This window comes from Zootoca vivipara, chromosome 7 (assembly GCF_963506605.1).
Source record: "Zootoca vivipara chromosome 7, rZooViv1.1, whole genome shotgun sequence".
Classification (NCBI taxonomy): Eukaryota; Metazoa; Chordata; class Lepidosauria; order Squamata; family Lacertidae; genus Zootoca; species Zootoca vivipara.
In genome coordinates, this window is record NC_083282.1 from 94197115 (window position 1) to 94224800 (window position 27686).

At 50.0% G+C, this 27686-nt stretch overlaps 1 protein-coding gene across 1 annotated transcript; it reads left to right on the forward strand.

Moving 5' to 3' along the window:
* KIAA1755 (KIAA1755 ortholog) lies at positions 1–27147 on the forward strand. The gene is made up of 14 exons (XM_035123943.2): positions 1–383; positions 7005–7202; positions 8428–9703; positions 12093–12272; positions 12934–13057; positions 14677–14770; positions 15850–15936; positions 17912–18028; positions 21136–21234; positions 22379–22527; positions 22803–22941; positions 23458–23583; positions 25277–25468; positions 25704–27147. Exons 1-14 carry the CDS (start codon positions 381–383, stop codon positions 26643–26645), a joined length of 3726 nt encoding a protein of 1241 aa, XP_034979834.2. The 5' UTR covers positions 1–380; the 3' UTR covers positions 26646–27147.
* Positions 27148–27686: the final 539 nt, after the last annotated feature.

Below are 27686 nucleotides of genomic sequence, written 5' to 3' on the forward strand. Positions count from 1 at the left end.
TCCTCCTTTCCACTCCTCAATCCCTCCCCTTCGCAGCTAGAGAGAGCAGGCTCCTTTTTCTTTTGCAAGACGCGAAGGATGGGCTAAGTTTGGAGAGGAACGACCAGTGGCGTTGGACTCTGGCAGGGTTGAGGCTGGAAGGGTTTGCAAGCTGGCCTGAGGCCTCCCCGCTGTCTCCTTGGGGCGTGTGGGGCACACCTGGGATCCGTCGTGGTGCCCCCACCGCAGAAGACAAGCCCAGCAGCCCAGATGGCTGGGAAGGTGCTTGACAGGAGACCCAGACGCAGCAGCAACAAGTGATCAACAAGGTTTCTTTTGGAGTGGGACTTGGTGCCCCCCCTTGCTTCTCTGCCCCCTCCAGCGTCGCTTCCGAGGGAACCATGGTAATCCGAATGGCTTCGTTTGCGGCTTAGTTTCTCCCTGGCTCTGCCACACCGTGAGACCATCCTCTTTCGGCTCTCTGTTAACCTTGTGGGTGTTGCACGGAGGGGCAGCTAAGATGGGGCAGCAGGGAGGGAGGAGGGGGCTTCTGCTCCAGGCTCCGGGTTTGCTTCTTTAAATAAGGGGGGGAGAGAGGAATTGGGATCAGTGTAGGATACAGATTGTCCTTGTGGCTGTTTGGCCATGGAATGGGCTTCCTGAGAAGGTGGTGGTCTCTCCTGAGGTCACAGGGCCACCTGTCATAGACTCTTTAGCTGTGATTCCGACATTCCAGGGGGTTGGGCAAGACGGCTATTGGGACCCTTTTATGATTCTAGGACTCGGCATTTGGAATTCTCAAGAGGTCCGCTTTCTCTTGATGACCTTTGACTAGATGACGCTCAGGGTCCCTTCCAACTCTACAGTTCTCCGATTCTATGATTCTCTTCTTGTTCTGGGAGCTTTCCAGAGCTCCAGGTGCCTGTCCTATTGAACGAGGCTGCTCAAAATAAGGTTCCTGCAAGCAACCACATGCTCCTTTGAAAGGCAGTCGGTCCGGAGGGGTTGGGGAAACCTTCTTAGTCAGAGGGGGCATTTCATGGGTTTCCCGGCAGCTGTTGGGTGTAGTCTTTGCAAAGCCTGTGGACCTTCTGTGGGAACGGACGGAGATGGGAAGCTGATGATGAGAGAGTTTTTAAGTAGCTGTGTTCATGCCAGGGATGCCCCTGGTGGTTTGGGACAAGAGGTGAGGCCAGCAAGGTCACCTCTGCTCTGCTTCAGCAAAGTGGCATCTGAGATGGTGCCACAGTCAGCAGGCCTTGGGATCCAACAGGATTCCTCGTGGTTGCTGGGCTGAGTCAAAGCACCATTCCTGAAGCTGTTTGACATCTTTGGACTTCGGGAAGGACCCTGGCTCAGTGGCAAGAGGCCCCAGGCTCGCTCCTCACCAGCATCTCCGGGAAGGGTTGGGAGGTTTCGCTGAAGAGCTGCTGCCAGCCAGTGTAGACAATACTGAACTGGATGGAGCAATGGCCTGACTCAGGCTAAGGCAGCCACCTGTGTTCCTTTGTAGCTGTCATGGGTCAGGAATTCAATCAGTGCAGGAGAAGGTGTGTGATTTCTTGGAGAACCTCTAGTTGCTAGGAATATCACCCTGGGCGAAGGGTTGGAGATGTAGGCGCTTCTCACGATATGCAAACTTTTGGGTGCTTTCCCCGTGGCAGAGGATTGCCTGACCTCACTTGACCTCGCCCTGCCAGTTAAAGAGACACCTTTGCCTGTTGCGCATATTTATATATTGGTTAAAAATTGTTGTTTTTGGATCGGGATCTTGCGGACTGAGGGCATTGGGTATGTTTAGCCTGGACAAGACATGAGAGGTAATGTGAAACCCATCTTCATATATCTGAAGGTCAGATGGAAGAAGGAGGGGAGGACTCCAACTAATGGATTCAAATGGCAAGAAAGGAGATTCTGACTCAACATTTGGAAGAACTTTCTGAGGGTAGGAACAGTTTGACAGCGAAAAGGACCACCTTGGAAGGGGGTGGAGTTTCCTTCATTGAAGGCTCTTAAAGAGAGGTGGCAGGGCCACTAGGTCAGGGATTCTGTGCCTGTCATCCTTGCATTGCAGGGGGTTGGACTAGATGACCCTTGGTGTACCCTTCCAGCTCTACAATTCTATAATTCTCCTGCCATATCGTCCTGCCTCGGTTTGTACCAGCGGAGGTGCCAATGTAGCATTCCTTTGCTGGAGGGTTTTAAACAGAGGTTTGGTGGCAGCCATCTGTCCGGGATTCCTGCTTTGAAAGGGGTTGGACTAGATGAGATTCCTTCTAACTACCATTCTATGAGTCTATGGGCTTATCCACACCTACCTTTCCTCTGTGCTTTCCAGGCAGGTCAGTGCTTCAAAGGTCTCTATCCTAGCTCTCATTTTTCGCCCCGGAGCTTTCGCTGCGAAACCAACTCTTTACCACGGAATCAGAGCAAACGGCAGTCCATGGAGAAAGGGAATTGTCTTGAGTTGTGCTTCAGCTTTAAATAGCAGGTTTTTGCGGGGGGGGGAGGGTGAAGAGCTATAAAGCACAGGACCTTTGCCTAGAAAGCACGGGGCAAAATATAAGTGTGGGTATTGATTTTATGAATGCTCCAACCCAACTCTGTGGTACTGCAGCCTTGAAGACCCTCCAAGTGTCCCTATTTTCCAGGCTCAGCCCTGGATTTACAGAAGCCGTCCCGATTTCTGATTTGATCCTGGAATGCCCCTCTTTTCCTTAGGACATCCCTATTTTCATCAGAGAAATGCTGGAGGGTAGGGAGTTATGCGACCCCCCCCCCCAAGCCAAGGAGATAAGTAACCATGCAAGCTTTAGAAGATATCTGAAGGCAGCCCTGCATAGGGACGTTTTTAAACGTTTGATATTCTTCTATATGTCGGAAGCTCCCTGCTTTCATCAGAGCAATGTTAGAGGATATGGCATTGTGGGCTGTTTCTTCTTTAACATTTGCTCAGCTCAGTCACAATTGACAAAGCACCAGTTGCTGGAATCTGCTGGAGGAGAAGCTGCTGTTGTGCTCAGGTCTTGCTTGTGGGCTTCCTGGAATGGGCATCTGATTGGCCACAGGATGCTGAACTAGATGGGCCATGGGCCTGATCCAGCAGCCAGGTTCTCCTTAGGTTCTTAGGCCTGCCTGCCAGAGCTCCCGCTTCTCAGCTTGCAAGATGAAGCCGGTTTCTTCTTCTTCTTCTTCTTCTTCTTCTTCTTCTTCTTCTTCTTCTTCTTCTTCTTCTTCTTCTTCTTCTTCTTCTTCTTCTTCTTCTTCTTCTTCTTCTTCTTCTTCTTCCTCCTCCTCCTCCTCCTCCTCCTCCTCCTCCTCCTCCTCCTCCTCCTCCTCCTCCTCCTCCTCCTCCTCCTCCTCTCCCTGCCTGGGAAGAGGATCCCCTTTCTCACGCACAGCTTGCCGAGCTCGGAACAAAAGTTTGGCAACGAGAGAGAGAGCGGCTGAGGGATGCAGAGATCATTAGCAGCTGTTTGGAAAGGGAGTGTGTGGGGCTGGGAAGCCGATGCGGTTAGGGAAACCGCCCGCCTGGCTCTGCCTCATTGCAGACAGAAGGGATCAGGTCCAGAAAACAGAGGAACTAAGAGATCTGCTCCCCCTCGGCACACCCAATTCCCCTTTCTCCTTTGACTCCGTTGGCACAAGGGCTGCCTGCCCCCCAAGGCTGCCTCGGAGTGACAGTCTGGACGCTTGGCTCGATCTTTGCAGCTGGGAACCCTCAGGGGGCCTTGCTCTCTCCCTCAGATTTAGAGGATTCTCTCCTCCCCCCCCCCCTGCAGAAGAGAAGGAGAGAAATTGGTTCTGATAAGTGGTTTCAGAGGCAGAGCGCAAAGAGAGATTAACTGTGATGACCACCAACCTAGACGGCTTTGAAAGAAGTTTGAGACAAATTCATGCAGAAGGGGGCTATGGAGGGCTCCTAGCCAGGATGGCTCTGCTCTGCCTCCACATTGGAGACAGTAATGTTTCTGAACCCCAGTTGATAGAATCATAGAGTTGGAAGAGACCACAAGGGCCATCCAGTCCAACCCCCTGCCAAGCAGGAAACACCATCAAAGCATTCTTGACATATGCCTGTCAAGCCTCTGCTTAAAGACCTCCAAAGAAGGAGTCTCCACCACACTCCTTGGTAGCAAATTCCACTGCCGAACAGCTCTTACTGTCAGTTGCTGGAGACCCCAGGAGGGGAGAGGGCTCTTGTGCTTGAATCCTGCTCGCAGGCTTCCCTAAGGGGCACCTGGTGGGCCACGGTGAGAACCGGAGGCTGGACTAGATGGGCCCTTGGCCTCATCCAGCAGAGGCTTTTTTATGCAGAAGAAATTTGGGGCAGAAGCAGGAAGGCTGTAGGAGGCTTGCGGGGCCCACAAGTCTTTTTGAGGCAGTGGGAAGCCAAAGAAGAGAGAAAGCCTCAAATCTCTATGAAATAACAACAGGAATGCTCAGCAAGCCATAAAATGCCTCAAACCGTGTGTTTGAAGTGACTGGGAGGGATCTGACTGGAGCAGAGTTTCTTCTCTCTCTCCCCCCCCCCCCCAAATGTCCCACTGCATCAGAAGGTTCTGAGGTTTTAATGTGAAAGGGAAGAGCTTTCAGAGAAGCCCACCTACCCCCACCCCAAGGTCAAAAGTGAGGAAGCAAAGTCCTCCTCTCAAAGACCTTTTAGAATACCTTGTGGGAAGAGAGCAGAATTTTCATTCCACGAAATGCAGGGTTCACATTTTGCTTCAAACGCAAACGCAAACCTGATTTGCTAAAATTAGCGAGATTTAGCCGTTGAATTCAGTGGGACTCAGTTGCACTCTCTGATTTTTTCAGCTGTGGTTTTAATAAGACAAAGTAATTGAATCTAGGCTTATTTGTAGCCCCAAACGGTCTCATAGCAGAGAAATATTTCTTCCACTCTCTGGCCCCCACCCCATCACCTTCTGAATCACACTCCATTTACAGGTTTAACAATTTAAACACAGTGGCCATAATTATAACACATCACAATGTAACACAGCCACAGGGGGTTGGACTGGATGACCCTTGGTGTCCCCTTCCAACTCTACAGATCTCTGAATCCACGAACGTGACCAACTCCACCGAAACCTCTTAGATGTTTAGATGAACGCAAAACATTCCAGCAGGTCAGCTAGCAATATCCAGCACCTACAATATTATCCACCGGCGCGAAGCATTCCTTCAGCTGCACAAACGCTTCCCAGAACTTTTCCATAAACAGAATGGGACGGAGAGGAGGTGCAAGTTCCTTCCAATTTAAATTCAGCTCCTCAGCACAGCTGGGATTTCCATTTGGCTGCCTGATTCCCGAAGCCAGGGCTTTTGGCAGGGAGCGCAAGTGAGCATCACGAGGAGGGTGATAAAATTTCCAGGGCTGGCTGGCAGCAACTGCAGCTTTTGTGGGAGGCAGAGATGTTTTTGGGGAGAGCAACAGGCCCTCTCGCAAGATCTTCCTCTCATCGCCCAGGAGCAGCTTCTCCTCCTCCTCCTCCTTCTCCTCGGCCATCTGCCAGGAACGTGGAGTCTGGGAAAGAGGTCTGGCCTGCAGGAGATTTGGGGTGGTCCCTCCAGAGCGTGGGCTGCAGGAACAGAGCCCCACAAACATCTTCCATGTCGGGCTGAGCGAGAGCAGCTCCCCAGACTGTGGCCGCTCTGGGTGCAAGAGGGAGCAGGGAGAGGGTGATTTTTGGGAGAGCGGACTCAAGTCTCCCAGGTCAGGGCGGGCCAGCGCTCGACTTGCTTACATTGGACGGGTGATCGAGGCACCGCCAAGAGCCCTCTGTGCAAACACAGAGGCCAGGGAGAGATTTCCTGGTCAGAGGTTTCCATCTCAACACAAACAGAGGCTTGCCAGAGGCTGAGATCCAGAAGGGTTTATCTCACGTTGGAGCCAGATGAGAGCTTTTCAGAGTCTTGTGATTGGAGTCGTTTGTTACCCAGCTGTATATAGGTCTACTCATTTCGTCTCCCTTGCTATCATAGAATCATAAGAGTTGGAAGGGACACCCCAGGGTCATCTAGTCCAACCCCCTGAAATACAGGAGGTTAAACAAGTGTAGCGAGCCAGTGGCAGAGTAGTGGTTGCTAGTGAGAGGCTTGGACAATGATCCAGGAGAGACCAGGGTTCGAATCCCCACTCAGCCACGAAGCTCACGGGGTGATCTTGGGGACCAGCCACTGCCTCTCAGCCGCACCTACCTCACAGGGCTGTTGTTGTGAGGATAAAACAATGGGGAGGAGAATTATGTATGCCACCTCGAGCTCCTTGGAGGAAAAGTGGGATATAAAGGTAGTAAATAAGGAAATAAATGGGTGCTGCAGGTTTTGGGAACACAGCTAAACCCTGCTAGCCTGTTTGACCAGTGATGATAGTTGGATATGTGTGTTCAAATATGTATTAACTGGGTTTTTTAAAAAAGTTTTAAAAGCTGCCCGGAGAGTTCTAAAACTCAAGGCCTCTGGGCAGAAATATTTGTTGACCAGCACTGTTGTCCTCCATTGTCGTGGGACGCTGGTGGCCACAAGAGAAGCCTATTGAGACAGCCATGGGGTGACACTTGCTCATAAGCCAGCCTTCGTCTTTGCTGAGGCCTCTGCTCTGGCCCCTCATCCTGCCCGTCCACGTCAAGGAGAGCTAAATTCAGACTGTGACCTATGAGGCAAATTGTGTCTGCTGGCAAGGACAGAGATAAAACTCTCTGGCCTGTTTGTGCCCTGAAAAGCCTAAAGAGTGAGAAACTCAGAGAACCATAGAACTGGAGGGCAGGAAGGGACCTCCCCCAGGAGTCATCTAGTCCAACCCCCTGCAATGCAGGAACCAGCATGCAAATGGGGAGATCTGAACTTGAGACTGGGTAAAAATCAAAACGGAGGGAAACCACAATGGACGGGACCTGGTTCTGAGCTAGGTGACCCCCGGGTCTGACTCAAAACAAGGTGAATTCATGTTTGCGTGGGTTTGTGTCTATGTAATTGATTGTGAAATGCTCTGACTGCTTACTGCGCCCCTTCCCTTAAAGGACCCCCAATCTCTGGATGTTGCTGTGCAGAACACACTCTCGGGCCTCTACCCCCCCTTTGACATCACGGCCCCGACTGTCCTCAGCCAGCTTTTCCGCGTCCTGGAGGCCAAATACCACAGCGATGGGCTCTGCTGCTTGCTGGACTTCCTCATCCCTTCCAAGCGCCTTCTGGAGCACGTGCGGCAGGCGGCCTGTGTAAGTGCAAGAGGAATGGCCCGGGCTTTGGGTACCTGCTCTTTAGAGCATCCTCCCCCAACCTGGTGCCCTCCAGAGGTCTTGGACTGCAACTGTCATCAGTCTCTGCCATGGGGGCTGCAGTCTTAGAATTACAGATTTGGAAGGGACCATGCAGGTCATCTAGTCCAGCCCCCTGCAATGCAGGAATCTGAGCTAGAGCATCTCTGACAGATGGCCATCCAGCCTCTCCTTAAAAACATCCCAGGAAGGAGAGTCCACCATCACAAGACAGAGTCCATTCCTCTGTCAAAGAGCTCTTACTCTCAGAAAGTTCTTCCTAATGTCGAGTCAGGCTCTCCTTTCTTGTCATTTGAATCCACTCGTTCTGAAATACCAGAAAACACTCTTGCTCCATCTTCCTTTTTTCTTTTTCTTTTTAAATCTTTTTTATATATACTTTTCAAATTTATACATTTCATTAATTTTACAATCATCTTAACATTTCAAGGTTTGACTTCCTTCCCCCTCTTTCTGCGGTTCCTTAAATTATTTTTGTTAATATCTTCTGCATATCCAAATTCATTTAATTTGCTCATTTAATTATCTACTTTAAATATAAACTCTAATGAAACTGCAGGTTATTACAATAATCCTGCCAATGTTTTTATCTGTTTGCAATTTATCTGTAAATATTCAATAAACCATTTCCATTCTTTTATTAAAAAAAATTTGTTATCTTGATTTCTTATTGAAGCTTGCTCCATCTTTCCTGGGACACAGCCCTTCTGAAATTTGAAGGTGGCGATCATGTCACCTCTCAGCCTCCTCCTTTCCACAAAAGTCCAAAACATCTGTAGGGCACCAGGTTAGAATGGGAAGGGACCCCCCAAGTCCATCTAGTCCAACCCCCTGCAAATGCAGGAATCTCCATTAAAGCATCCATGACAGATGGAGGTTGGTTGCGTTAGTGCAGGCATCCCCAAACTGCGGCCCTCCAGATGTTTTGGCCTACAACTCCCATGATCCCTAGCTAACAGGACCAGTGGTCGGGGAAGATGGGAATTGTAGTCCAAAACATCTGGAGGGCCAAAGTTTGGGGATGCCTGTGTTAGAGGCAGCACAGAGAGGACCACATCCTCCCACCATGATCTTGTCTCATGCAGGTCCATGGAAGCAAGGAGAAGTTGCATCCCATAATTACGTATATTCCCCTTCTCGCCCCCTTTTCCGTGCCTGTCTGCAGGCTCCTTACTCCGGCTGTGTCTTCCTCCACGAAGGGTGGCCCCTGTGCCTCCATGAGAAAGTGGTCGTCCACCTCGGACCGCTCAACCCCCTCCTTCTTCGCCCGGGGGACTTCTACCTGCAAGCGGAGCCCTGTGGGGAGCAGTCGGCCTGCCTGGTGGTCAAATGCCTCTCCAGGGACCTCACCACCGTGGAGAAGATCTCCGTCCCGGAAGCGTCCTGCTCCTTGCTGTTCACCAAAGAGTGGCTGGAGGAGGTCAACCGAGACCTGGACCGGCCAACACTCCACACCTGCCTGGTGGCCACTGGGAATGGGATCGTCCCCCTCCTGTGGAATAAAATAGCCGTCCCGGAATTTGTCGGGGTGCCCAAAACGGAAGGTTTGGTGGAACAAGAGTCCTCAACCCACCCAGCAAATCTCCTGCGTCTGGACTGCGTTCCTGACTCGGGGAGTTTGCAGTCTTCTCCGGGTAAGTATCCTGGCCTCATCAAAGTCGAAGAAGGAACCTGGAAGAAATCCGCTCTGTTTGCTTTGCCGAGCCTGTGCGACATCATCGGCGAGAACCTGGAAGGCGAATACGTGAATCTCCTGGGGTTTTCTGAAGAAGGGAAGCAGGATGATTCTCCTCCTGCCAAGGCAAAGGGGTCGGCCCTTGGAGAACAGCTGCACAGAGACACAGCATCACCCAAGGTGGAGAAGGACCTCCTTTGGGTGAACGGGGACAGTGGGGAGATGGCGGGGGGCTGGAGCTGCGGGAAGGGGCAAAACTCAGAGGAAGGTCCCTGCACGCCTTGCCTGAGGCGGCGGCTGGGCCAAGACGCCAAGGTCCCTGAGCCGAGGTGCAGGTACCGTGAGTCGTACGTGGCAGCCCTCAAGAACCCAGTCAGCTTCAGCTCCGGGTTGATGGCAGCTATTTTGGAAGAGATGGATACGTCGAAGCAGGCCTCCTCTTCCCCCTCGGAAAGCACAGGCGTGCGGCCTCTGGAGGGATCAGGCCAGGGGGCTCCCCGAATCCTCTCTGAGCAGCCGAACAAGAACGAGAAAGCGGAGGACGACTCTTCCAAGCCAGGCCACTCGAGACTCCCAAAGCCTCCGGCAGACTGTCCCGCTGCCAGCCATAAATTCTCATTCCTGAAAGGCCACCGTCAGCTGGGCTCCTCGGCGGGGGGCCTGCCTGGGACGGAGAAGGCCGGGAAGGGCCAGGAGGGGCACCGGAAAAGGACCTCAGTCGTTTGCTCTCCCCGCATGGCCAGAGCAAAGGCGGCAGCTGGGAAAGGTGAGAGTAGAAATAAAGGGAAGGGTTGGGAGGAAGCCACGTGGGGGGAGGGGCGGTCACACTGAAGTCTGCACAATGCGCTGGCATTGCTGGATCAGGGTGATGTGCAAATGGTTGCAGCATTGGGGGAAAGGAGAGAAAGAGGGAGCGTGACAGTTATGCATGGCTTGGAGAAAGTGGACAGAGGAAAGTTTTTCTCCTTTCATAAGACTGGTACTTGTGGGCATCCACTGGAGGGCTGGAAGATTCAGAACACGGCACATGGTAAAACTGTGGAACTCCCTTCCACTGGAGGCAATTTGGAACACACACACACAGAGAGAGAGAGAGAGAGAGAGAGAGAGAGAGAGAGAGAGAGAGAGAGAGAGAGAGACGTGTGTGCCACCAATCTGACTGGGTTCCCCCAGCCACTCTGGAAGGCTTTCAACAAATTAAAACACAATATGAACAGACTGCCTTCCTGTTCAAATGGTTGTTGTTGTTGTTGTTGTTGTTGTTGTTGTTGTTGTTATTTCATTATTTATACCGCACCCATTCCTTAAAATTTCCTTAAACAGGGCTGCCTTCAGATGTCTTCTAAATGTCAGATAGTTGTTTATTTCCTTGACATCTGATGGGAGGGCATTCCACAGGGCGGGCGCCACTACCAATAAGGACCTGTGTCTGGTTCCCTGTAACCTCACTTCTCGCAGGGAGGGAACCGCCAGATGGCCCTCAGAGCTGGACCTCAGAGTCTGGGCAGAATGATGGGGGGGTGGAGATGCTTCTTCAGGTATACTGGGCTGAGGGCGTTGAGGGCTTTAAAGGTCAGCACCAGCACTTTGAATTGTGTCCGGAAACGTACTGAGAGTCAATGTAGGTCTTTCAGGACCAGAGTTATATGGTCCTGGCAGCCGCTCCCAGTCACCAGTCTAGCTGCCGCATTCTGGATTAGTTGTAGTTTCCGGGTCACCTTCAAAGGTAGCCCCACATAGAGCGCATTGCAGTAGTCCAAGTGAGAGATAACCAGAGCATGCACCACTCTGGCGAGACAGCCTGCGGGCAGGTAGGGACTCAGCCTGCGTACCAGATGGAGCTGATAGACAGCTGCCCTGGACACAGAATTGACCTGCACCTCCATGGACAGCTGAGAGTCCAAAATGACCCCCAGGCTGCGCACCTGGTCCTTCAGGGGCACAGTTACCCCATTGAGAACCAGGGAGTCCTCCACACCCGCCCGCCTCCTGTCCCCCACAAACAGTACTTCTGTCTTGTCAGGATTCAATCTCAATCTGTTAGCCGCCATCCATCCTCCAACCGCCTCCAAGCACTCACACAGGACCTTCACAGCCTTCATTGGTTCTGATTTAAAAGAGAGTTAGAGCTGGGTATCATCCGCATACTGATGAACACCCAGCCCAAACCCCCTGATGATCCCCTTAAAAGAGGATAAGACCAATTCATGAAGGAGTGAAGGGCTATTGATGGCTCTGCTCTGCCTTCACAGTTGGAGGCAGCAATGCTTCTGAATGGTCAAGAGCCCTCTCTCTTCCAGCAGCTGCCTCCGACTGCAGACTAGACAGGCCTTTGGTCTAATCCAGGGGTGGCCAACTCCCAAGAGACTCTGATCTACTCACAGAGTTAAAAACTGGGAGTGATCTACCCCCTTTTGGGGGGTTCAGGTCAAAGCTGTTGAGTTTTTTTTAGGAAGGGAAGCCCTGTTTTGGGGGGGGTTAGGTCAAACTTGTTGAGCTTCTTTTAGGAGGGAGGGAGGCCCATTTTTTGTTTAGGGCTTCAGGTCATAGTTCAGCTTTTTTTAGGGAGGAGGAAAATTTTGGGTGAGCTTTTTTTAGGGGTGCCAGTGATCTAGCAGTGATCTACCACAGACACCCAATGATCTACTGGTAGATCACAATCTACCTGTTGGACGTGTCTGGTCTAATCCAATATATTTCTCTCCCCTGATCTGCCTACGGGACACCTGCTCTCTGCATTTCTCCTGCTCTGGAGGGTAGGACTCGAACCAATGGCTTCAAGTTACAAGAAAGGAGATTCCGACTAAACATTTGGAAAAACTTTCTGACAGTAAGAGCTGCTGGGCAGTGGAACAGACTCCCACTAGAAGTGGTGGACTCTCCTTCCTGGGAGGTTTTTAAGCAGAGGTTGGATGGCCATCTGTCTATGGATGCTTTAGCTGAGATTCCTGCATTGCAGGGGGTTGGACTAGATGACCCTTAGATCCCTTCCCAGTCTAAGATTCTATGATTTCAGGGCACATTGTGACCTGATTTGTGGGGTCTTCTTGGGTAGTCCAGATTTGTGATGGTGTGTTTGTGTGAGCTTAGATCATGGCATTTGGGGACAACCCATCTCTGCCACTCTCTGACTTTCACATCTTTCTCCTGGCCAGGTGATGTTGTGCTTTCAGAACTTCCAGCTCCCAAGAATGCGGAGAGTGTCGCCATTCCTACATCCCCCGCAGATGTTCTGCTCAGAGAATCACCTCCTCTGGGATATGCCCCGCAGGATCTGGCCCAGTGGGAGATGCTCAGTCCCGAGCTTTTATCTTCTGGGATTGTATGTCTGCCAGGTACTGCATTAGTGCCATCACCATCTTCGCACGCAGTTGACCTCTTGCACAGCTCCCACTTGTACCAAAGACCACAAAGTGCCACTTTAAAAACTAACACATCTCATGGTGCCCTGGGCTTTGGGGGAACCACAGTTCACTGTGTGCTGCAGCAGAAAATGCAGCCAACCCCCTGGAAACTGTTGCATTTGTCTGGAAAGGCTTGTACCTGAGAACTTTCTAGTGGCTCCTGCCCCGAGGTCGCAACCTTTCTAGCTATCCCAAAAGAAAGCGGACTATTATAAATAAATTTTCACAATTATATTTTTCTTCTGTTGAATAAGATAATGAGTGCCGTTAGACCAGGAGGGTTTCGAAAAGCAGGTGTGGGGATGCGAGAGCCAGTGGTGGTTGCAGTGTTGAACTAGGACCTGGGAGAGACCTGGATTCAAATCCTCCCACTCAGCCACGAAGGTTTGACCTTGGGGGCAGCCACTGCCTCTCGAACGAACCTACCTTGCAGGGTTCTTGTGAGGATTAAATGGGGAATAACCAAGTACACCACCTTGAACTCCTTGGAGGAAGGATGGGATATCAATGAACTAAGTCTCTCTACCTCTTTCTCTTTCTCCATTGGCATCTTTTCCCATTTATGGTTGTGTTGACTTTCCTTTGGCTCCAGGAAACGTGGATAAGCTTGGCAGACCCATTGTCCAGATCTGCAGCGCTGGCCCAGCCTGGCAAGCTCCTTGGTGTTCAGCCAGAGAAGTGGCGCGGCTTCTCCTCTTCCTTTGCACCATGTCTAGGTCAGTTTCCCTCCTTCACCGGCCGCCTGGGAGGCCTCCCTCGTCAGTTCCTGTGTTGGTCAATGAGAACGATGCTCAGGTCTCTTTCCTGCAATCGTAGACTCATAACCTCACAGAAGTGTCATGTTGGAAGGAGCCCCCAGGCTCACCTGCTCTGGTTGTCAGATACGACCGAAGGCATTAGGGCATGGGTGCAGATGTCAGTGGTTTGGCCGGCAAGCGTTGCTCCGTTGTCGGTTGGGCATCAGGGTCATTCTTTGTTTTGGGTAGAGGGGCGGTTGTCATCTCTGCCTGCCCCTCCAAACGCTGGGTATCCCATTAAAGGGATCTGGGGGGAGTGGCCATGCCTGCATGCCTGGGGGGGGGGGCAGAGCCGAAGGCACTCCTCCAGACATTGGTCCCTGCGGGGGTCACCCTATTTTATGTAAGTCTCAGGGACCCCCGCCTGGATTAACCTACACTTCACTTCCGATGGGCGGGCCAAAGTATTGAGCCAAACCGCTTTCATCTGTATTCAATAAAGTTGCGGCCTGTTTTGACCCCAAAAACCAGCCTCATTGGTCTCTTATTTCAGGTTACAGGTAGGTAGCCGTGTTGGTCTGGATCGAAGTAAAATAAAAAAATTCCTTCAGTAGCACCTTAAAGACCAACTAAGTTTTTATTTTGGTATGAGCTTTCGTGTGCATGCACACTTCTTCAGATATGGTCTCTTATTTATATGGGTTGGATTTGATTTAAATCAAATCGATTCAATTAAGACTTGATTCAAATCCTTTTTTTACAGAAAGACTCATTCTTGCTGGGATCATCTTAATATTGACAACAAGAGGAAGGTGTCATTTTTGGAATAATAAATTTTCAGAGTAGTTTTTGCAGTTAGATCAAAAATTACTGATTTGGTTATACTATTAGAAATACATACACAGCTAATTATGAAATTATTCTGAGGCTGAATAAGTTAACTGTTTCTATTTGGACAACTTTTCTGCTGTGCTTTATTGGAAGGAGAAAAACAATCATTTCCTTAATAACAATTTAAACAATTTAAAACAATAACACTATAGCATATGTATCCATGTTTGTTAACTGATGTAGTTAAACAATTTAAAAAAAACAACTGAGACTGAGTTTTAAGCACACATGAAAAACTTTAAACAAATCCTTATTTCCTGATGAAATAGCCTTTGGACTATAATGTAACTTAAATAGAAAACTATCTTTAGAAAGATTTTTCCTCCAGAAACATTTTATTTTAAAAATCCGATTTAAATTTTAAAAAATAATTGATTTTTATCCACCCTGGGTTGGGGTTTGGTGAGCCTGGCCGGTGCCTGGTCCCGCAACTCCTTGGCAATGCAGGGACGGCCACTACTGCCTCAAGGAGAGCCCCAGGCCCTTCAGAGGTCAATCATTGGATTGTAGAGTTGCCCACCGCAGGCCGCAGAATGGAGAGGGGGTCTGGCCCCCTCCGCTCCCCCTCGATGGCGCCAGCATGTGCAACAACGTCTATCCTCTTGAAGCATCTCATGCAAGGACTCAAAGTTTGCTTCTCCCACCATGCAGTAAAAACCACCCTTTCCTCCGGACTCAGTGTGTCTGCATCTCTTCCCATCCTGCAGGAAGCAGTCGAAGGACACGGGGCTGGCGCTTGTCATCGATGCCAGAAAGGAGATGCCGCAGCCCGCCCTCTCTGCCGCCCTCGGATCCGTCCAGGTAATCTCAGGTGGGTGGGAAAAATCCTGGCCAGGGGCGGGGAGTTTGCAAACTTTGCAGGGAGCGGACGGGCTTTTTCCAGAGAGGTTTTGTCACCCTAAGTCACAAACTGCAAGGAACGGCTCCTCGTGGCCCTCCTGTGGTGAAACAGAGGTACGGCAGATATTTTAAAAATACTATAATGTTGTTAATAATAATAATAATAATAATAATAATAATAATAATAATAATAATAATATCCCTGCCTTTCCCCCCAGACTGGGACTCAAGGTGGCTTACACAAATTAAAACAGCACAAATAAAATGGGGAAAAAAGCTAAAAACAGATGAATTTGTTAAAAAGTAATTAAATGGCTAGAATTAAAATAATATAAAAACAGATCTGTTAGGTACAGATAATACAAGCATAACTTTCATGGGATGAGAGCTGGGACTGAGTTTCTTCTTCCCCCTGTGAAGGATAATCCTTCTGAAGCCTCTTTCATGATGAGCAATTTCTATAAAACCAGAATGGAAATGCTTGTCTTCCTTCTCCCACGCACAAACTATAGGCAAATTGCAGGAGACTGAGGAAGACAACGCAAACCTAGTTTTATTTATCACATTTATATCCCAGCTTTTCCTCCAAAGAGCTGAGTGTGGCATACAGGGTCCTCTTCCTCCTCATTTAACCCCCACAACAACCCTGTGAGGTAGGCTGGGCTGAGAGGCTGAGCTCCATGGCCGAGCTGGGATTTGAACTCTGGTCTCTCCCAAGTCCTAGCCCAGCTCTCTAACCACTGTGCCACCCTGGGTGTAAAGCAGGCATGCCCAAACTTCGGCACTCCAGATGTTTTGGACTACAATTTCCATCTTCTCTGACCACTGGACCTGTTAGCTAGGGATCATGGGAGTTGTAGGCCAAAACATCTGGAGGGCCACAGTTTGGGGATGCCTGGTGTAAAGAAACCAGGGACCGTATTCTGTGGGGACCGATAAATGGCTGAATCAAGGTGGTTGGGAAACCCAGTTTGGAAAGTCAGCAAAAGGGAGGCTGGTGTTTGGTGAAATTTCACCCTGGATTCCCATCTTTCTTGCAGAAGACCCTGCCTGGCTCCATACAAGCTGTTTTCCTGCTGGCAGAGAAGGAGGCAGCCTCACATTTGGAGAAGCTACCTGGCGTGCAGGTGAGTCCCAGAGCATCGTGCTATTTCGATGCGCTCTCATCTCTCCTCCATCCCACACTGCTAACATTATCGCAATCTCCTCACACTTTCATGCAGTCTGCCTCGTTCGCAGCCTGTTGTGTGGCAAGTGAAAGAAATCAACAGGTGTGGCTTTCCCCACCTGCTGGACTTCCAAGCTGCAAAATGCTTCACCTGTTGAACCTCTGCCCACCCAAGACGTTGCTGCGTGCCCTCCGAGGTCCCTGTAGCCTGGCGTTCCTGCCAGGCCCCTAAGGAACCACTTGCAGCCGATGCCTTAAAGATTGACTTGTTTCCCATGCTGTGCTATGTAAGCATCCTCTCACTGCTTGTGCAGTGGGACTCCCCCATGCCACCCCATCCCCCCCCCACCTCAAATCTGTCCAGTCTGTGCCCTCCGTTCCGCTCCTGCCCTCTTCCCTCTCCCAGCCCAGATAATGACTCAGATTCTGGTTTGCCCTAATGAGTTCCCGCGGCAAATCCATCTCTCTCTCTCCCAATTATAGCTCCGCGGGCCAGACTTGGGCATTCAGATAATAATTCAGGCCTGGGAAGGTTTCGCTCCTCTTTTATGAATGCTGCTTGGTTTAATTAATGGAATGGGAAATCTCAATGAGCTTGATAAGCGGCCTCTGCTGCCAATGATTAAAATACCCTCGGCTCCGCGTGTGCGTCTGGAAAGGACCCCAGGCAGGCTCCTGTTTCCAGCCTGGCATGGCGATGGAGGGTGGGGCTCCCTCTCTGCTCCCTCCCCACCTCCCAGACTCTCGCCTGTTTTACGCTAACTAGACGGCACAGGCTTTGCCAACCTGCTGGGAATAATGGAAATCCCTTTTTAACACAGCACATCTGTGTTAAACTGTGTTGAACTGTGGAACTCTCTCCCACCAGAGGCAGCAATGGCCAACAACCGGGAGGGCTTGAAAGGAGGATTAGACAAATTTGTGGTGGGGAGGGCTATTAGTGGCTACTAGCCAGAAGGGCTATGCCAGGCATCCCCAAACTTCGGCCCTCCAGATGTTTTGGACTACAATTCCCACCATCCCTGACCACTGGTCCTCTTAGCTAGGGATCATGGGAGTTGTAGGCCAAAACATCTGGAGGGCTGCAGTTTGGGGATGCCTGGCCTATGCTCTGTACATGCATCCCTCCAGATGTTTTTGAACTACAACTCCCATCAGCCCATGCTCACTGTGACTGGGGGGGTTGCGGTCAAAAACATCTGGAGGGTGTCAGGTTGGTGAAGGCTGAAGTGGACCTAAAATGGGCTGGTGGGGAAATGAGCCTTTTTGAAACCTTTTTGAAAGGGCTGAGCACACTTGAGGGGGTGGGGTGGGGGTCTTGATTCTACTTGACTCTAGGCCAGCTTCTTCAACAGGAATGAATTCTGTGAATATATCAGGTGTGCACATTCTTAGGAACCACAGTGGCCCATCTAGTCCAGCACCCTGTTCTCACAGGGGCCAACCAGATGCCCAGTATGGGACTCCCACAAGCAGGATTCAAGCGCAAGACCCCTCTCCCCTCCTGTGGTTTCCAGCAACTGGGATTTCAAAAGCATTACTGCCTCCAACTGTGGAGACAGAGTAGAACCATCCTGGCTAGTAGCCATCAATACCCCTCTCCTCCTCCATGCATTTGTCGAATCCTCTTTTTATGTTGGAGGCCATCACTGCTTCCTGGGGGAGTGAGTTCCACAGGTTAACTATGCACTACGTGAAGAAGTCTGATGCCAGATGTTTTTATACTGCTGGGCCTTTTACTATTGTGTCTGAAAATATGTTGTTGTTGTTTTTTTTAAGAACTCTGACTGATATTTCTGCTCAGTCTTTTAAAAATGTATACTTTATATACTTTGCTGTTTTGAAATTTATGTGAGCTGATTTGGTCTGTTAAACTGGACTCATTTTATAGAGAAACGCTGTGGGATATTGACGCTGTTGTGTCCCCCCTGCAGATGGAGGCGCTGAGCTCCCTGAAGGCTCTGGGGCGGCACGTCGACAGCAGCCAGCTGACTCCAGCCCTGGAGGGCCACTTCCCCTACTGCCACAGCGAGTGGGTCCAATACTTCCAGGTCTCTATTGTTGCAGTGGACATTATTGCCTTCCTCTTCCCTTTCTGCGCCTGCTCCTTTTGCACCGCTCAAGATTTCAGGGCTGCTTCTGCAGCTAGCAGGGAAACGCCCCACCTTTTAAATATTTGGAACAGCGGAAAAGGCTCTGGTGTGTAGATATTAGGCACACTGCTTGCTACACCACAAAAGAGAATTTCAAGAAAATGTTTTCCAGGTGGTACCTAACACCGTCGAAGCTTGCCAAAATTCATAAGCAGAAGTCTAATTTATGCTGGAAATGTGGAAAAATGGAAGGAACATTGTTCCATATCTGGTGGGGCTTTGAAAAAACCCAAGACCTACTGGGGTATGAATCATGAACTCAAAAAAATGTTAAAAACATCTTTACAAAAGAAACCAGAGGCATATTTATTGGGCTTATTGGGAAAAGAAATGTCACAGAAAAAGAAAGGAATTTTCTTATATGCTACAGCCGCCGCCAGGATAGTAAAGCTAAAGGTAAAGGGACCCCTGACCATTAGGTCCAGTCGTGACCGACTCTGGGGTTGCGCGCTCATCTTGCATTATTGGCCGAGGGAGCCGGCGTATAGCTTCCAGGTCATGTGGCCAGCATGACAAAGCTGCTTCTGGCAAACCAGAGCAGCACATGGAAACGCCGTTTACCTTCCCGCTATAGCGGTTCCTATTTATCTACTTGCACTTTGAAGTGCTTTCAAACTGCTACCGTAGGTTGGCAGGAGCTGGGACCAAGCAACGGGAGCTCACCCCGTCACAGGGATTCGAACCGCCGACCTTCTGATCGGCAAGCCCTAGGCTCAGTGGTTTAACCACAGCGCCACCTGGGTCCCTTTGTATATGCCAGCAAATGGAAGAGCGAACTAATACCCCCAAAAGAAGACTGGCTATCTATACAAACTAAGTCAATTTATAGAAATGGCAAAGCTAACTGCATAATTACATAAGAAGACAGACAAACCAAAAACTCAGATCAGAATGGCAATCTTTCGAAGAACACATGGACAAACACTGTTCAAGAAAGAATAGGTTGATATGCTTAGATTAAAGGAGTAAAGTAGAAAATATCAATTAGGAATGCCATAATGAGATCATAATGGGCCTTAGAAAGCACTGCTAATAACAAGGCCAGTGGAAATGATGATATTCCAGCTGAACTATTTAAAATTTTAAAAGATGATGCTGTTAAGGTGCTACACCCAATATGCCAGCAAGTTTGGAAAACTCAGCAATGGCCAGAGGATTGGAGAAGATCAGTCTACATCCCAATTCCAAAGAAGGGCAGTGCCAAAGAATGCTCCAACTACCGCACAATTGCGCTCATTTCACACGCTAGCAAGGTTATGCTCAAAATTCTACAAGGCAGGCTTAGGCAGTATGTGGACCGAGAACTCCCAGAAGTGCAAGCTGGATTTCGAAAGGGCAGAGGAACCAGAGACCAAATAGCAAACATGCGCTGGATTATGGAGAAAGCTAGAGAGTTCCAGAAAAACGTCTACTTCTGCTTCATTGACTATGCAAAAGCCTTTGACTGTGTCGACCACAGCAAACTATGGCAAGTTCTTAAAGAAATGGGAGTGCCTGGTCACCTCATCTGTCTCCTGAGAAATCTCTATGTGGGACAAGAAGCTACAGTTAGAACTGGATATGGAACAACTGAGTGGTTCAAAATTGGGAAAGGAGTACAAGGTTGTATATTGTCTCCCTGCTTATTTAACTTATATGCAGAATTCATCCTGCGAAAGGCTGGACTAGATGAATCCCAAGCCGGAATTAAGATTGCCGGAAGAAATATCAACAACCTCAGATATGCAGATGACACAACCTTGATGGCAGAAAGCGAGGAGGAATTAAAGAACCTTTTAACGAGGGTGAAAGAGGAGAGCGCAAAATATGGTCTGAAGCTCAACATCAAAAAAACCAAGATCATGGCCACTGGTCCCATCACCTCCTGGCAAATAGAAGGGGAAGAAATGGAGGCAGTGAGAGATTTTACTTTCTTGGGCTCCTTGATCACTGCAGATGGTGACAGCAGTCACGAAATTAAAAGACGCCTGCTTCTTGGGAGAAAAGCAATGACAAACCTAGACAGCATCTTAAAAAGCAGAGACATCACCTTGCCGACAAAGGTCCGTATAGTTAAAGCTATGGTTTTCCCAGTAGTGATGTATGGAAGTGAGAGCTGGACCATAAAGAAGGTTGATCGCCGAAGAATTGATGCTTTTGAATTATGGTGCTGGAGGAGACTCTTGAGAGTCCCATGGACTGCAAGAAGATCAAACCTATCCATTCTTAAGGAAATCAGCCCTGAGTGCTCCCTGGAAGGACAGATCGTGAAGCTGAGGCTCCAATACTTTGGCCACCTCATGAGAAGAGAAGAATCCTTGGAAAAGACCCTGATGTTGGGAAAGATGGAGGGCACTAGGAGAAGGGGACGACAGAGGACGAGATGGTTGGACAGTGTTCTCGAAGCTACGAACATGAGTTTGACCAAACTGCGGGAGGCAGTGGAAGACAGGATTGCCTGGCGTGCTATGGTCCATGGGGTCACGAAAAGTTGGACACGACTAAACGACTAAACAACAACAACAACAATGAGATCAAAATTTAAAATTTAAAATTTAAAAATTGCAATGATAGTGTCGAATCTATAAGATAAGGAAGTTGAGATGTTGTGGAGGGGGGGTGAAAGGGTGTGGTGGTGCTGGGAAGATATGGGGGTGGGAAGTATTTATGTGAATGTGAATAGTAGCCTTATTTTTGTATGTCTTTGCACTAGTAGAGTGCATTTCTTTTTCTTCTTCTGTATTACTAAAATTTAATTTAAAAAGTTAATGGGGGGAAGAGAATACCCATACTCCAGCCTGCAGAGTCAGTGCGCTCAGCTTCTGAGGCGATGGGCGCTATCTTGTTCTTTGCTGCGGGCGTATATCACATATGTAGCTGGCCTTCACCTCTCCGATCCCACCCTCCCCTCCTCTATCTCCCTGCCTCAGTTTCCTGCTTCTTGCCCTCTCCTAACCCCGTGTCACAACTTTTTATTTGGGGTTATTTTATCTGACCGGCTGCCTGCCTGTGCTTCCTCCCCCTAGAAGATGCACCAGTTTGTGAGTGACGTCAAAAAGGCCTCCGAATTGCTGCAGAACACCACCCAAGAACTGGAAAAGGGAGGCAAACTGGAGACCCTGAAGGTAACACCTCCTCCCCTTGTGCCCCCCCCTCAAGGGGGCTTTGGACTTGATTTTTTTTACACATGTTAAGACCTCAAGAAATGCGGCTCAATGATTTTTCCTTGCACAACAGATCGTTTCCCCTCCCTCATGAGCACTTCCGAAATCTGCTCCAGAGTAGAGTTTGGGGGACAGTGCAGGGAGCCCACAGGGGGAGAGAAAAGGGAGAAATTTTCACAGCATTAGCACTAACCCTTTTACTAGCACAACAAGGAGAGCCAATGGTGGGATGCAAGGGCGGTGTGTTCCTCCAGGTGAGAGCTGTGATGGTCCCATTTGTGGTCTGTCCCGGAAGGTAAGCTGCCTGTCGCACAGAGCTTGCAACGGTGTGGAATAATTCCATCAATGCCGTCTTAATCTAAGAAGTGCTCTGCCGGAGTCATGCCTGGTTCAAGAATCGCCAACCTGGTGCGTGCTGGCAGGGGCTGATGGGAGTTGCGATCCAGAGGGCACCAGGTTGGCAAAGGTGGGCCCAGTTCATTCAAAGTGTTGGTACTGACCTTTAAAGCCCTAATCGGTCTCGGTCCTGTATACCTGAAGGAGCGTCTCCACCCCCACCATTCAGCCCGGACACTGAGATCTAGCACCGAGGGCCTTCTGGCGGTTCCCTCATTGCGAGAAGTGAGGTTGCAGGGAACCAGACAGAGGGCCTTCTCGGTAGTGGCACCCGTCCTGTGGAACGCTCTCCCAGCAGATGTCAAGGCAATAAGTAACTATTTTACCTTTAGAAGACAACTGAAGGCGGCCCTGTTTAGGGAAGTTTTTAATGTTTAATGCTGTGCTGTTTTAATATTCGGTTGGAAGCTGCCCAGAGTGGCTGGGGAAACCCAGCCAGATGGGCGGGGTATAAATAATAAATTATTATTATTTATTATTATTATTATTTATTATTATTATTTCCATTTTGTTCTCAACAGCAGTAAACCAAAAGCTTCTGGGAATTTTACAAAGACAGCTTCTCCCCGGCCCCCAGCCCCAATCTGTCTCTAGCAGCTAGTATTCCAAGATAGACTGCATCTGCCTATGGAGGTTTTATTGAGCTTTCAGGGCTAACGGCCATTGACAGACCACCTAAATGTGGCTAATGTGGGTCATTGTTCCGCAGGAAGTGGAGCATCAAATGGAGAGGCACCAGCTGCTGATGCAGGAGGTCTTGCGCAATGTGCAGCTGGTGAACTTGCAGAGGGAAGGTGGGGCCACGCTGGCGAAACTGAGGAAGGAGGCGGCCCGGCTCAGCTTCTCCCCCAACGTCCGGTATGAAAGCAAGGGGGGAGCTCTGGCTCCCTCAACGCCATCTCTGGGTCTGGGGAGAAAAGTCACCTCCTTGCAACCCAATTTGGGTTATTGCCGTTCCTTCCGCTTCCACATTTTTCCAATCTCAAATTCAATTTCTCCACATTTCCTATATTTAAAAGTTCTTGTTGGAATTCTTCAGCGCTTTTGTGCAAATTGCAAGGAACCCTAACCCTAACCCTCCCTCCCTCCCTTTTTTTAAAGCACCTTCCCTAATTTGCACATCTCTTTGCTAGGAGCAGCATTGGCCAAGCTCTAACCCTCTACAACCTGGTGGAGGAGAAAGTCCACACGCTGGTCACCAAATCCAACGGCCGCCTGGAGCACCTGGAATTTCTGCTGAAGATTCGACAGCTGGAGGCGGAGTTTGGCAAGGTCAGCAAGACCGCCGCCCCCGCCCCCGCCAAGTGGTTTGGCCAATCATGGCTGTGCCTGCCCAACCCAAATGTCTGGGAATGGACAGCAGTCATAGAACTTCAGAGTTGGAAGGGGCCCAAAGAATCATTTACCCAACCCCATGCAATCGAATTTCAGAGAATATTTGGCAGGATTTGATTCTGCCTTTGTCACCTCTGCCAGGATGGTTGAGGGTGGGAGGGTGAAGAGAAGCTCAGGATTGTGAGACCGTTCCGCCATCGATCAGCTCTTACTGTCAGAAAGTTCTTCCTTGCATTCAGGGATCGGTTCCTGGCATCTCCCCTGCCTGAACCCCTGGAAAGCTGCTGCCAGTCAGAGCTGACAGCACACCGCTAAGTCATCACAAGCGAGTTTTCCTATGTTCCTAAGATCTGGGCTCCTTGAATGGGGAGTCGGAAATTTTCCCTGGAGGAGGTTCCATCCCAGAAGCCGCCTCTTGCGCCCCACTGCTAAAACCTTGGCTTCTTCACACAGCTCAGTTTGTGGTTCGATGAAGAAGGCGAGTCGGCGCTCCGCGAGGCGGGGTCTGCAGCAGAGGCCAGCCAGGAGGCCGCCCAAGTGTCCCACCAGCGGTTCAAGGAATTCTTCAAAGAAGCCTCGGTATGTTGGCCAAATATTCCTGCTGCCTGCTTTGCACCGGAAAGGCACACTGGGAAAACTGGGCATTGGAAGTGTCAGACTTCCAACATTTCTAAAAAGCATTTATTTATCTATTTTGATGCAAGGTGGGTGTCTCACTCCTCACTTAATCCCCACAAGAACCCTGTGAGGTAGGATAGGGTAACAGTCAGCGACCGGTCCAAAAGGTCACCCAGTGAGTTTCTCGGCCAAGTGGGGATTTGAACCCTGGTCTCTCCGAGGTGCTAGCCCACCCTCTAGCCACTATACAACACCGGCTCTACAGTTCCTTTGTTGTTGTTGTTGTTTAGTCGTTTAGTCGTGTCCGACTCTTCGTGACCCCATGGACCAGAGCATGCCAGGCACTCCTGTCTTCCACTGCCTCCCGCAGTTTGGTCAAACTCATGTTCGTAGCTTCGAGAACACTGTCCAACCATCTCGTCCTCTGTCGTCCCCTTCTCCTTGTGCCCTCCATCTTTCCCAACATCAGGGTCTTTTCCAGGGAGTCTTCTCTTCTCATGAGGTGGCCAAAGTCTTGGAGCCTCAGCTTCAGGATCTGTCCTTCCAGTGAGCACTCAGGGCTGATTTCCTTCAGAATGGACAGGTTTGATCTTCTTGCAGTCCGTGGGACTCTCAAGAGTCTCCTCCAGCACCATAATTCAAAAGCACCAATTCTTCGGCAATCAGCCTTCTTTATGGTCCAGCTCTCACAGTTCCATTTTAGGTGCCTTTTATTTTAAGTTTTTAATGTTTGATGTTTTATTATGTTCTATATGTGTTGGAAGCTGCCCAGAGTAGTTGGGGCAACACAGCCAAATGGGCGGGGTATAAATAATAAAATTATGTTTATTTTTATTACGTTATTTTAAAAAGAAGAATCACAAAAGATTTAAGATGATTCTGTCAACTCTTCACTTGCCAACCTTAGAGATATGGGAGGAATGTGAATCTGGTTGCATTTAAAGGTAAACATTCCTAATTCACACTTTCCAAAATGATACGTAAGCCAGAACACAGCCACCCATTGAAACCTGTACTTCTTTGAATTTTGCAATGCAGTTCTTCACCCAAGTAATGTGTAGAAAATGCATATATTAGGGAAAATGATGCATAAATATGCATATAATAATGAAAATAAGATGCAAAAAAATGAATAGTGGAATTTGAATAGTGGAATAGTGGAATTTGCTGCCCAGAAGTGTGGTGGAGTCTCCTTCTTTGGGGGTCTTTAAGCGGAGGCTTGACAGCCATATGTCAAGAATGCTTTGATGGTGTTTCCTGCTTGGCAGGGGGTTGGACTGGATGGCCCTTGTGGTCTCTTCCAACTCTATGATTCTATGAATATAAGAACGTAAAAGGGGCTGTGCATTTTGGTGCAAATTTATCCAAATATGGGCTGATTTATATGCAATTTCTCCTTACATGCACATTTTTGCAGACCAATTTTCCCCCTTTAGAAGCCTCTGCAGTTGGAGGCAGCGATGCTTCTGAATCCCAGTTGCTGGAAACTGCAGGAGGGATGAGATCCTATGCTCAGATCCTGCTTGCAGGTTGCCCCTAATGGGAACCTCGTCGGCCACTCTGAGAACAGGAGGTGGGGGACTACATGGGCCACTGGCCTCATCCAGCAGACTCTCCTTATGTTCTTCAAGTCTGTCCTTCCTTTCCCTGTTAGGTCCACTACAACCGGGGTCTGTCTCTTTCGAAGGAAGCCAGCAAGGTCCACGGCTCCAGGTTCCCAGAGACAGGGGCCTTTGAGGCAGCGAAAAGGGCTTTCCAGGCCAAGCTGACCACATTCTACATGGAGATGGAGATGAAAGGAGCAGAGCTGGAGACACTCCTGGACCTCTACGAGTTCTGCGACAAGGTGAATGTCCCAAAAGCTGAAGGAAATGATGGAGAGAGACTGGGGGGGGGGGTCTGGAACAAGGAAGTGGGAATCTTTAAGGCAGGTGGGGCCTTTCCATTCTTCTTGGGACATGGGGCATATCCGCTACCACCACATCCCTGGTGAGAAATTTTAGCAAGGATGAGAAAATGGGCTGGGATGAAGCCCTGGAAGGAGCAAGTAAGAATGGTTGTCCTGTGTTTTTGCCCCCAAGGTCACACAGTTTAACCTTGACTGCCAGCGCCACCAGGCCACTTGGAGCCTCAGAGGGGAGGAGCCGAAGAGCATCCAAGCCCAGCGAGATATGGAGGATGCCCTCCAGAAGCTCTCCAGGGAGTTCTCCACCGAGACCTTCCAGCAGATGAAGGTGCAGGCCTCCAGCATGCGCAGCAAGAGGGGTCTGGCCGTGTGGAGCGAAGCCTTGGAGAGGTGCCAGGAAGCCAGGCAGCTCCTCGAAGATGCCCTTGCCGGGTCCAAGGAGGCTCGGGAAGGAGGTGCAAAAGATTTGGATCCCATCCCAGCTACCCAACTCTCAGGGGAAGATGTCTGCTTAGATGGAGCATCAACAGAAGCTGAGAAAACAGAGGCGGGATCAGAGCACAATAGAAGGGCCCAAGATGTAGGTGGAACTGGCATCCATGACAAGGCTTCCCAAGAGGTCCCCTCATGCGGTGGTGGGATGCTGAAGGGTGTGAAGGCCAGCGAAGAGGCCTACCTTGCTTCGCTGGATGTTATTCTGGAATGTGGGGGCCCCGAGCATCAGGCAGACCCAGGCAAAGAAGCCCCCGGAAGCGCCCACGTGATGAGACAGGACTGCCCTTCGTTGGCCCCTGCCTGTGCCTCCTCCCCTAACACCAAGAAGGTGCCAGCCCCCTACGAGAGCCTCCCTTCCACCAAGCAGCCTGGCCTCTCCATGCCCGCGAGAGGCCAACGCAGCAGGAAGAGAGAGGCAGCCCAGTACTTCCAGCTCTCCAGGCACGGGAGTTTTTCCTCCGAAGACGCAGATTCCCAAAGCTCCACCGAAGACGCGCTGAGCTCAAGCGCCACCTTGCCCATGGAATCGTCCAAAGGAGCCTGGACTCAGGAGAAGGCACCGGGCATCCTCTATTTGGAGAATCACAGCAGAGGCAGCCTGCCGGACGTGGCCACCCAGTGAGACCTGGGGGCCATCTTGGGTACTGCCATGCTGGGCCCCATGCCCCCATTTCTTTGGAGGCTGGATACATTCCTGGGTGCTCCTCTGCCCCATGTCTCAAAGGGAAAGCCTTTATTGTTGCCTTTTGTTGTTGGACATTGCCAAGAGTGCCTCCTGTTGCTGGTGTGTCGCTCTGTTTGGGCAGGAGGCTACCGACCCCCAAAGGCAGCCATCATTTGCATTGAGCAGATGTGATGGGAGACGGTCGCTTTCAGGGCGGAGAGAGTCTGTCCTGTTCCCATCTCAGCCCACTAGTCTCATTAGGAACCTGGTTAGTAACTGGCTAGCAAACCCTCCCCTTGCCCTGGGCAGGATGCCACACTTCTGCATGGCAATACAATCCTACTGAAGCTGCATGTCCCAAAGCGGCTGTGCATTCGAACCCTCAAGTATCTGAGGACTCTGTCCTTGCATCCAAAGGACGAGGGGTCAAGTCCCTGCAATGACTATCGCTTAGAGCAGGCATGTCAAACCTGTGGCCCTCCAGATGTTTTGGACTACAATTCCCATCTTCCCCAACCACTGGTCCTGCTAGCTAGGGATCATGGGAGTTGTAGGCCAAAACATCTGGAGGGCCGCAGGTTTGACATGCCTGGCTTAGAGTTTCACGGCGGCATTCAGGGTTGATGTTTAATACCTTGGTCCTCTGCAGAAACAGAGAGCAGAATGGAAGTTCATACCTGGAAAAACACTCACCCTAAAAATATTTTTTCCCCCCCAGCTGATTCAAGAGCTGACAGCTGTGCAAATGACTCTTCCCCTGGGACTCGGCAGCTCCCCCCAAATGTTTATTTTTGCCATTGCTATTCAAAGGACCCAAACACCCAATTCTGCAATGCTTCCCCAGGTGCCTGTTCAGAGTTGAGCTGGTTTCTGTGCCTCACAGAAATTCCAGAGGTTGCAGAAGACCTGACAAGAAACTCCTCCTCCTCCTCCTCTTCCTCCTCCTCCTCCTCCTCCCTTATCATCTCCATCTCCTAGTGGAAAGTAGCTTCAAAACCT